Source organism: Megalops cyprinoides, chromosome 2 (assembly GCF_013368585.1).
Source record: "Megalops cyprinoides isolate fMegCyp1 chromosome 2, fMegCyp1.pri, whole genome shotgun sequence".
Classification (NCBI taxonomy): Eukaryota; Metazoa; Chordata; class Actinopteri; order Elopiformes; family Megalopidae; genus Megalops; species Megalops cyprinoides.
This window is the reverse complement of record NC_050584.1, coordinates 8,543,189-8,555,510: the sequence shown is the minus strand read 5'-3', so window position 1 is coordinate 8,555,510 and position 12,322 is coordinate 8,543,189. Positions and strand designations below refer to the sequence as shown.

The 12,322-nt window shown below is 38.7% G+C and overlaps 1 protein-coding gene across 1 annotated transcript in view; it reads right to left on the bottom strand.

Annotated features, from left to right (window-relative positions):
• vipr1b (vasoactive intestinal peptide receptor 1b) overlaps window positions 1–11,886 on the bottom strand; it is a 51,815-nt gene extending 39,929 nt beyond the window's left edge. Inside the window, exon 1 of the mRNA XM_036553979.1 lies at window positions 11,790–11,886. Coding sequence (XP_036409872.1) covers window positions 11,790–11,886 — 97 coding nt within the window. The remainder of the gene's footprint in view (window positions 1–11,789) is intronic.
• Between the last annotated feature and the right edge of the window lie 436 nt (window positions 11,887–12,322).

Genomic DNA, 12,322 nt, shown 5'->3' with positions numbered 1-12,322 from the left:
TGTAACATGTTTTTCATGTAAACATGACACATGGTGGTGATTTTGAACTTAATGCCACACGATGATTGGTTTTAAAATAAATCACCCAGTAGCTACAATAGGGAACAGTGACCCAGATTCAGATGTCTTTAAAACTGAATGTGCAATAGCTAATTAAGGTAACGCCACCATGTGTGTGCTGACAAGATAGTCATGCATGACAATAAAAAGCTGAGAAGTCTCAGACCAAAATTGCTTAAAATTATCTATAGAGTATCATCATAATCAGGTGAATTTTTCAGCAGACCAGTGAGAAGTGCAATTTCTGTGTGTGCTGCCTTTTAAAACATACAGCCCACAGACCTGTAAAAGAAAAGGTTTGTCAAAACCTGCATAATTCGAATAATCTGACAAATTTCATAATGAGGAGCATTAATATTCAGGTACGACAGTATCATGTACAACACCTGGACAGGTAGTTGTTAATAGAAATAATGTGTAAGTTAGATTAGATTTTTGTCAGGTGGTAACATGATGTAAAGGTTGATGTAATGATGGAGACGAAACCATTATATGGTACACATGCATGGAGACATGATGAGCTTCGAGGCCGTTTGGTTTTCTCAAACATTTGAAAAGCCCCATTAATTGCTGGTGAATCCTGGTACAGCTTCAGGTCCCATGAGCAAATTCAGTCAAATTCATATGATCAAACAAATTTAGTCGAACTCATGTGATCAAATATATTTCTTGGTTCCTAAACCTCCACTGGCAATCACAAAAAGCTGTACATCTACTAAGTGCAACAACAGCAGACATACACTATGCAATTTATTTGTATAGGTATACCTCAGTTAAAGTTGTGATCATCAGATGTGATGCATAATTGCACATCATTTTCATAAATTCCTTCACCAGCGATGCAAATAATACCTCAAATATCAGGATGCATTCCATGACTTTATGAAAAAGGGCTCATTAGCAAAATACTGATAACAAAATATGTTACAGACCTTTCATTTGTGGCAATGTTGCGTGCGTAAGAACATGAGAGTCTGTGTAGGTATTCAACAATTGGTTAATTGAGTGATTGCCTACACTTCCCAGCTAAGCTAGGCCTGGTGGTATATAGGAATGGAGAAGTTATATTGGACTCTGTGAAGTGTTTGGTACTTAAAACAGCAGGACATATTTTCTTTTGTGAGTAAGACATGTTAGCACACGTAACTCCAGGAGAGGGTTACCTCACTTGGGGTTGTTTAGGGTGTAGCACCGAAACACACAAATGGGTGTTGATGTAGTTGTTCTGCAAAGAGGTAAGAGGTGGGATTTTACGAGTACATTCTGATCCACACTCCAGCATAGTACACGACAATATACACCTTTACAGCTGGGTATTTACAACACATTTTACGTAAAGACAATTATCCAGATTCAACACATTTTATATGAGAAGCAGGACATGAGGTGGAATTTATACTTCAAAACATTTTGTGCTTGGTGTTTCTGTACTTGGTGTGAGATACTAATTCAAAATAAGAATGCGTTCAAGTTCTAAATGCCTTTTATTACTAAATACGCACTGCTGTATAAGATTGCGTAATGTATTACATATCAACTGACTCCACAATAATTCTTATCAGGAGGCAGTTTGTTTCTTACAGAGTATTTATAAAGTGTTAGTAAGGAACAATGTACAGAGTGCACTGTGGTAACTGTCAGTGAAATAAAAAGGTAAAGGGAAGAAGGTGATGTATGATTTGAGGGCTTTAATCCTGAATTGGCTTCAAAATTGTGAAGATTCTAGCTAGTGATTACTTTGAAGACACGACAGTTGCTTCAAAAGATGTTATCTTCCCTTCAGCTGTTAACACTGGAGAGAAACATGGAGAAGGATTTTACAAGAACTGTCTGGCAAACATGGTAATCTGGCAGTGAGGTAAGAATTTTTAGTGACAAGAATATAGGGTGACACAAAACTAAGAAATGTTGCCAGATACTACAGCTAGTTAACCTTTTTTATTTAGGATTTTTTAGTAGCTGGTGAAACCATACCCGTTCAGCTAGCTAGTATTCATCTAAGGTTGCTATTTTGAAAAATAGCTTAATTTAAACAACAGGTGATGTTTAATTGCAACATGCTGTGCAAAATTCTCTGCATATACCACTGAAATTTACATCATGTCATACCTAGCCTCACCTTGTGCCACTATTACCCTGTACTAATTACTGTAGCTATCATACTTAGCTTAGTTCATTTATTAATTGTTATTGAATTGGTCTGACCCATATCTCCTCAGTAAAATGGACTTTGCACATTGTCATTTGCGACAAGTGCCTGTATTTGACAGATGTTTGATAGACTAAGCACATTTTTGAAAAACTGACATATTGCGGAAACATGAGATGGAGAATAAGGAATTTTCTGCAGTTATAGTGTATTTCATATTAATTTGATTCATAATCAAAAAGTAATGAACATAACATTATTTTTAAGCCCTCTGATATAACACCTGATATACAGCCTGTTCCAAAGTACTGTCATTCTTTCATCAATCGAAAATGTAGACAAGCGACAACGAGGTGATGTCAGGATCGGAGATCGGGACACAAACGCGGACCACAGGGTATACGGATACAAGCGTATAATTGGAATCGGTAGGCAGTTCGTAGTACAGGGACAGGCAGGGTTCGAAAACACGGGGAAGCAGTCCGGGGGCAGATCCAGAATTGGTAGTCGGGGCGGGCAGAGTCAGGAACCAGGCAGGCGAATGGCGTCAAACAGATCCGAATCGGCAGGCAGAAAACGAAGTCAGGAATCAGGCAGGAACGGCGACAGCAAACAAATCACGGGAATAAATGCGGGGACGAGACAGGAAAAATCACTGAAACGAACTAGCAACAAGACAGAGACAAGCAGGGAAGATATAGGGCTGGGGTAACGAGGCAATAGGATGCAGGTGAGCAGGCAGGCAGGTGCAGGTAATGAGGAGATCAGGTGGGCGTAGACCAGGCAGGGAGCGGGGCGGGGCCGGAACACAAGGGAAACAAAAGCACAGGTACAGGGAAAAACAAAAACACTGTGGCTTAAGGGGGCGGAGCCCTGACAGGTGAAGAAACGCCAAGATTCCATTACCACATGGATGAGTATTCCCTAATACACTGATACCACAGATAGATTCACAAGAAAGAAAAAACTTACTTATAATTTATAATAGATTGCATTTTACACTTGGATGTTATCAGAGTTGTAACTGACTGAGTATCTACATGACAGACTAAGCCATGAACTAATTTTTCAACTCAAATTGCCTTGAGACTTCCGAGTACGATGATTTGAGAGCCGTTGTAATTACTTGGGTTGTTACTACAATCAAGATTAAATGAGTCTGAAAGGCCAAACTATGAACTGTTTGTGAGCTGTGTACAGACGATAGCAGAGTGATTTAAATACAAAAGCTAACACTGCCATTAAGGCTGTGATTAAGATCTAAAAATAGGGACATGGCCCCATTCAGAGAACCAAGAATGTACTTGATAGCATTTTGAACATAATATCTTAGTTCTAATTACTAAAAAAAAAAAACAGAAATAATAGTATGAGTCATCAAGGAATTAGTTGCATAGCAGAAAAAAAAACTCCATTTCCTTCCAGCTGAGTTGAATTCAACTACAATTTCAGGCTCTCATGCCAACTTGCACTATTCTCCTGATCTCTCTGCATAGGCAGTGAATGGAAACTTATTTTTGCACTCCTTGAATACGTCAGTTGATCAATAAGTGGATCCAAATTTGGGCAGCAGGCACTCTGAGCTTGTAGTGGATTTTCACCACCAACAGATTGCTGCCTTTGTGACTTATTGGTCTTGACTGAATAACCAGGGCATTTTCTTGAGGTACACTGTTTTTGATGGAAAGGTTAGACACATCTATAGCATACCGACAGCTATTTCATATGTGGTTAACATAACTGTGTTTCAGATGGTATGATGCCATATTGAAATCTTCCTTTTCATCTCCTCAGTGCCACAATGCTCCAACCTGCCAGCTCATGTTGTTGTCATTTTAACCAAGTCTACTGCAAATAAAATTAGCATGTGCCCCACAATGTTGCTCTAATTTGAGCAAGCTGTATACTTGGAAGCTTGCCTCTAGATCAATGTGAGATATCTATTCAGTTACACTGAGTGCCCCACAGTTAATCACTATTTATGGTTTTAGAACACTGGCAGGGAAGAAAGAAGCTGATTCCCTTCATTACTGTAAAAGGACTATTAAAAAGGTGTTGGTGGTTCTTTTTTCTGCAGCTAGCTAATCAGTATGTGAATAACAAGCAAATGAGAGACCCACATCAGATAGCTGTATGATGCAGTTCTCTAGTGTATTCATTTTTCTAATATTATGCTGATTTTAACTTATGTATTTCTCCTTCTCTTCAGAAGTCAGTGACTGAACCCCTTACACACACAATATTAATGAGGCAGCCAGACTCTTCAGCCATATGAAAAAAGAGAGCATCCCAAAGAAAGGAAAAAGACTGAACAAAAGCAGTGGCTAATTTCACCTATGTTGGGCAAGCACCAGTGTATATAGTGTATATAGTGTCACTGAAAGCATCTTATGGTTAAAAGAGCTGGCTGAGCCAGCAATTTTGGCATACCACTTGAGGAACAATATTTAGTATATTTATAAAAATAACAATAGATTTACATAGGTGCTACATGTTTTCCAGTTATAGAGATGGTTATTTTCTGTGTCAATCTGGGGATAAGTGCCTTACTCAAGAATGAGAATGCCCCTGTAGGGAACTGAACCAGCAATCGTTTGGTTATGAGCCAAGCTGCATAGCACGATGTCACACTGCTGCCCCACACTCATCAAACTTCAGCTAAGGTGAAAAGGGAGGGAGTTAGACTGGTGAACACCCTACTCTTTACAAGAAACGCCATGGGATCTTGACTACAGAGAACCAGGACCTCAGTTTAGTGTCTCCACAATGCCCCCCATCAATGCTCTGGGGCATTGGTCTCCTGTTAGGTATAGAGGGACAACTGCCACCCTCTGGCCCTCCAGTAACACTTCCAGCTACAACCTGCTTTTCTGCTAGATGGTCTCTCATCGAAGTGCTAACCAAGGCAAAGCCTGCTTATCTTCAGCTATCAGGCAGAGAAGAGCTACAGGGTGGTATGGCTGTCAACATATTTCAAACAATACAAGAATCAACTGCACATGGTGATCAAAAACACTGGGGGAGAATTATTTTTATACTCACCCTGTTTAAATAGTCTACTTGTAAAACTGAAGTAGTAAACACATCATTTGGGCTCATTGTACACATGGAATATGATACTAAATCAAGTGCAATGATGCATAATTAGTGGGAAAAGGCTGTTTAGAATATAAATGAAGTGTATACCATTTATTGTCAATTACCATGGCACCAAAACATTGAGAAAAAAAAAGTTTTGCTTGAGTTTTTGATCGAAATGACTGCAGTGCGCAGCTCACAGTGCAACTGTCACAGACACTCAACAATAATTAAAGATGACTCAAAATGTTTTGATGGTGATAATTTAGTGGAGGGTTTGACTGTGCTATAGCACTGTAGCCTACACAGTGCTGGAAATATGCGGTGACACTCCAAAATAATGAATCTAATCTGTATTAATTTATTTTATAAAGGATTGCGTAGTGTACATGAATTTTCCATGTTTCAAGAATTTACCTCCCTTCTCAGTGTACAAAGAGAAAAGCACCCAAAACTAGACAGATGATGTAAGTGGACTGCACTGCATTCAATTTTACATTTACTGTTAAGTGCATTTGATATCCCATGGTCTGCACAATACAAACTTTAAAGATGCCTTGCAAATATTTATTTGCAAGGCATCTTTAACAACTGTTATCTCAAAGTTATTCTGAGTGAAAACATTAAAATGTAGACAGCGAGATGAATCCATTTGGAAACCCCAACATCAGCCTAAATGTTGAAATGACGATGATCTTAATCCTCACGCTGAAACTGACAATAATTAAGAAATTATGGAGCAACAACTACAATCAGCCAAAAGCAAGAAACTGTGCAAACAAGTCCACTGACATAAGAGACGCAAAGCTTACTTTTAGAGTTATTTTAAAAGTGATGTCAGAAGTTTAACCTGCTCCTGTATCCTTCCAGGCTGCACGGGTTAAACATGCAAGTTGATCACTCCAGCTGACAGAAATAAGACATCCGAGCAAAAATGATATGACAGCAGAACATCACAGTCCATGGCATTTTAAGATGCCTTAAAAGCTTTGTGAGGTGCTGCTGAGATCAGCTCAATCCACACGCATACTGTACATGTTTGCTGGTGACTGAAAAATTGACACAAGTCAAAATCTGAAATGTTAAAACAGAGAAATGAAGCCTGTGTGAAACATTTCTGAACTCAGGCCTTGGAATTAGAAGCATAACACTGGGTCATTGACATTGATCGAGGAGCTAAGAGTGCTCAGCTTCTCACGTCCCTATCACATATTGAAAATGAAGAGCAACAGTTTATCATATGCTCAGCTTTTTGGTCAAACAATTTGAAAAGACGGGCAAGTTTATGCATTCTGCTCAATTTGAAGGGATCTGAAGATTATCTGCATTGAAACAGAAGTATGTCCAAATACCCAGATATAGAAATACATAGAGTAAATCCTGAAATATTTGACGTACAAGGTTTTCATGGTTGCCTTCCTTCAATTCAACATTAACACTTAAGGTGTGCAATGCCTTATGTAAATGTTTGGTGGAGGGAAACCAAATGCTGTGCTGCCTGCTGTCGTTGTTTCTGATCTTTGTTTAGGCTTAATAAAGGCGCACAAATGTAGAAACAAATTGATGGGTTAGACTTCATGGTTAAAACGTGGTTACCAAACCAAGAATCTTGTTTTTATCACAATCACAATGCCTGACATTTAAGATTCCATTTATTTCTGCAGAAATTAAAATGATGGCATTACCTCACCAGCTCACCAAGGAGCATGGGCAAAACCAACTGGCCTGTAATTCAGCTAAAAATTCTGCATCACTCTGAAGCGGAGCAAGGGGATCAACCACTTGGCTGCCAAACTGCTACAAGCGGCTCTTTCATTAACTGAAGTTGAAGAATGTTGTTTACGCAGACAAGAGACTATAGTGTTTTTGCATCAACAGATAATTCTTTTGGTTTCATACCAGAAATTTACCAGTAGCGCTAACATTTTTTTTTAAAACCGTGAAGCTACTGTAAATTTAGATAATCACAGAATATAAGGTAATTCATTCTCACCAGCATGAGGACATAAATGTGCATTTGACAATGTGATGAATGCATTGCTGATAGATTTCAGCTAGCTGGCATTTCTCATGTTCTGAGAACAATCCTGTTAAAAGTAATGTTAAAGTAGTCATAATCCTGTTGAAAGTAATCTTACAGTAATCCCGTTGAAAGTAATTTTACAGTAATCCTATTGAAAGTTGTGTTAAAGTAATTCTTTTTAAGGTAATCTTAAACTAATCTTCTCTGAAAGTTATTATGCTGAAAATAATAAGGTACTCCTGTGGAAAGTAATCCTGTTGAAAACAGCAGAATTAAAATGATGCAGCCATTCAAATATGACTAATGCAACATGGCAGATGATGGTGCAATTTTAAGACCAGCTTTTTGTGTCAAAATTGATAATGCTGGTGGGGTTTCACCCTGTGCAGTGTGTGCACCAGCCTGACAGATTAAATGTAGAATCTTACAACTGTTACTTTCAAACCAATTTCTTCTGTCCTGTTTGTGGTTGTAAATATTAGTTGTCAATGGTCTCTGCAGAAAATAATTGTCTTCATTCTCCAAATGATAAATGTTCTTTTCCAATAAGCTAGCTAGACAAAGGCCTCATTGCACATTCCCAGAACACATGAATATCCCATGAGACCAGGTAGCATATGTCTCATACTAATCTAGTATGCCAATTGGAAAATGACCACATGGGGCTATAAGGCATGGTCCCTTCAGTTCTTTAAAATGGATGGAGAGAGTTATGTCCTAATTATGTATGCCAAACACCATAAGAGTGCTCTTACCTCACACTTAATGCCTGGTGGTAAATGTCTACAACGGTTCTCACTTTGTATCTCCTCGAATTTGCATGCTGTGTACTTTTAATTATTGTTATTGCTTGTTTAGAACTGTAATTGTGTATGACTGCAATCAACATGTTCCACTATAAATTATAAATTATAAATTAAAGTCTGAGCTCTCTTTCTCTATCTCACTTGTATTCCCTCTGATAATAAATCCACATAGGAATACCAAAAAAAAAAAACACGAAATGAATCTGCACCTCAGCTGAACTGTAGCATAATGATACATAAGAGACAAAAATTTCAATGAACAACACAAGGTATTCACATTTGTCCATTTGAATCTGGACATGTAACTGTCCCCTATGCAAGCCCATGTCAGTTGCATTCCATTATGGGGCAACTGAAAACAGATCTATCCCGTTAATTTGTTTGTCATGTAACAGTTATCAAAAACAGTGTTTGCTGTGATGCGAACCTAAGCACCGAAGATGGATCTTTGAGCCTAAATGTTTGTACCTTGCACATGCACGTAATTAAACACCACATCTTTGTTATCTCTGTCGTTGATGTTTTTCTTTTTGACTGCAAGTATCTTGTGTTGTTTAATAAATCCTGAAGCACCATTATTTAAAATGTATCTCAATCTGCTATACCTAAGTGTGGTTTGAAAAAAAAAAATGGACAGACAAAACAACTAAACCTAAACTCAGCTGAACAGAATTTGATGAAAAAATGAGACTCCTATGGAGATGTTAAAATTTTTATGACATATTTTCATTCAGATCCATTTCAAAGAAATACAAATATATAGTGTTAAAAAAAACATGTCAACGCATGGCATATTGTCAGGCAAACATAAACTGATGACTGTCAGGCCACTACATTTCAAAATAATCACTGAGCCTCTGAATAACAAGCTTGTAACATTTTATTACATCATTTTATGCTTCTGTTAGATATATATGATGCTTCTGTGTATGATATTCAGCCCACAGCTTCAGCTGTTATTTACATCTCTTAGATTTATCCATGTCTGTGTGTTTCCACTGTTGATAAGAAAAGAAAAACACTGATCTAATAGTATCATTACGAAGAAAAAAAAATATGTTATCTGTCATCAACTAGTTAGCCATCAAATACTAGATGTATGCAGATTAATAACAAGGTCTTCACTACATACAACAACTGAAATTGTAGTTTTTTTTTTTACTTGTTGAACTTACTTCAAGCCTCGGGAGGTGGTTACAGAGGAGTGATCGTAACTGTAATTGTCATTAAAAAACGAACATCATGCATGGGTAACTGGGATGATGTGTGGGTTCATAATACTGACAAGTGCAAGAATTTGCTTAGATTTTTTACATTCATTTCATCACTCATTGTAGCTTCAATTCTTTCTGATAATCAAATGCTTTCCAATTATTTGACATACATATCTTAAGTGTGTGACAAGTTTGTGATGGCAAAAATGTCAACATTCATCACTGTGATGAAAGTAAATCTATGTTCAGTACTTCAAAAATAATACAATGGATAAAACAAAATTAAACACTTTTATTGAGGGTAGGATCAATTTCCTTTATATGCAAGCTACAAAATGTTCATTTACATATATATACCATCATGCTAGATATTAAATAACTGAAATAATATACTATTATTATACAGAAAACAGCTACTATGCAGTAACATAATGGTTATATCTCCATGGAAATTGAGTTGTATGAGTACATATATAAAATTTTATTTGTATGTGTGTGAGTGTGTGTGTGTGTGTGTGTGTGTGTGTGTGTGTGGGTGTTCCTGCACACGTTTGAAATACAAGTTCATCATTAATGCTATTGAAAATACAATATTAACATCTACACCTACACATGTACACCTTCTATGAGATGTTACCCATAATCAATATTAATAATCAGTATTATCCATAATAATAACACATAGCGTCCTATAACAAATATAGGCACATTTTGTCAATGTTCTCACAGACTCTGAATAAAAATGACCTATTTTAGATAATCCTGGAGATCCCTTATAAATAAGTAGCTTTCTAGGTACCCGATCAGCTAATACATTGACATATTTGTCACTTATCCTTGGAGGAATCTTACACAGAATTGCAACCAATTTTGAAATCTGATGATGCAATGCAGATCCCTGAGGATGGTTTTCTGATAGTAATGTTAATAAATGACTTGTCCAATGGCCCGACATGTGTCTGACAGATGCAACTTGATATGAAAGGAACATACTGATGAGCCAAAACATTATGACCATCTGCCTATAATATGCTGTTGGTCCCCCGTGTGCCGCCAAAACAGCGTCGACCCGCCGAGGCATGGACTCTACAAGACCCCTGAAGGTGTCCTGTGGTATCTGGCACCAAAACATTAGCAGCAGATCCTTCAAGTCCTGTAAGTTGCAAGGCGGAGCCGCCATGGATCAGACTTGTCGGTCCAGCACATCCCACAGATGCTCAATCAGGTTGAGATCTGGATAATTTGGAGGCCAGAGCAACACCTTGAACACTTCATCATGTTCCTCAAGCCATTCCCAAACAATGTGTGCAGTGTGGCAGGGCGCATTATCCTGCTGAAAGAGGCCATTGCCATCAGGGAATACCATTGCCATGAAGGGGTATACCTGGTCTGCAACGATGTTTAGGTAGGTGGCACGTGTCAAATTGACATCCACATGAATGGCCGGACCCAGGGTTTCCCAGCAGAACATTGGCCAGAGCATCACACTCCCTCCCTCGGCTTGTTGTCTTCCCACAGTGCATCCTGGTGCCATCAGTTCCCCAGGTAAACGGCGCACACGTACACGGCCATCCACGTGATCTAAAAGAAAACGGGACTCATCGGACCAGGCCACCTTCTTCCACTGCTCCAAGGTTCAGTTCTGATGCTTGTGTGATTATTGTAGGCACTTTCGATGGTGGACAGGGATCATCATGGGCACTCTGACCGGTCTGCGGCTAGGCAGCCCCATACGCAGCAGGGTGCAATGCACTGTGTGTTGTGATACATTCCTCCCGTAACCATCATTAAAATTTTCTGTGACTCGTGCCACAGTAGACCTTCTGTCGGTTTGGACCAGATGGGAAAGCCTTCGTTGCCCTCGCGCATCAATGAGCCTGGGGCACCCAACACCCTGTCAGCAGTTTGTGGCTTGTCCCTCCTCGGACCACTGTCGTAGGTACTCACCACAGCTGACTGGGAGCATCCTACAAGTCTTGCCGTTTCAGAGATGCTCTGACCCAGTCGTCTGGCCATAACAATCTGGCCCTCAAAGTCACTCAGGTCTTTACTCCTGCATCCAACACCTTGACTACGAGAACTGATTGTTTGCTTACCATCTAATCTACCCAGACCTTGACATCTGTCCTTGTTTGGAGATGATCAATGTGATTCGGTTCACCTGCGAGTGGTCATAATTTTTTGGCTCAACAGTGTATAATACACCATCAGAAATGCAAATAACCCACACTGGAAAAACAAATGACCAGCAGTGAATAGCACTCCATTTTTGCAATGTCTTGCATTGTCTTTGATATCTGTCTACAGTATTTGATTTAAACATACATAATTTGAGTTTCATTCAAGAAAGTAAGCAACTAGGTATTGTTTTTAATTACAGCATGAATAATCTTATCACAACATGCAGCCTCTGAAAACAAACTGACTTCATGTGGCCAGAGAAAAGAGGGTTCACTTACCAGAAGTAACGTTTTCCGATTGAGCTTCGCATCTTCTTTTTTCAATCTCAATTTCATTCATAACGTCACACATCTGCACTGACACAACCTGTGTCATAAAAAAAAAAGTTCGCATAAATAACCTTTGCCTTAAAAGTACGCTAGTCTTCACAGTCTGATCTGATGTACCCCAGGGTACCATTATTTCGCAAACATTTAGGAATTTTTGCAACATTCTAAATTCACGTGCTGAGCAAAAATAATACATGCCGCACGGAGGACAACTAGAAGGTAAATATTTTTCTAAAGGTTTTTCATCATCAATAAAAAGGGGCTTATCTCTAAGGTTGAGGGCTCTGGTCTTCTAATCCAAACAAAATTTGATGGGTGAATAATAGCAGGATTGGTCATACATGTCCAAAGCCGATGACAAATGCCACTGACACAAAGCCCCTCAGGTGACAGAAAATGTGTAAGGCTGAGGAAAAGCTGGAGAAGGTCAATTAAGACAGTGCTGAAGGAAACGGGATATTTCAGGGGAGGAGGTACATCAA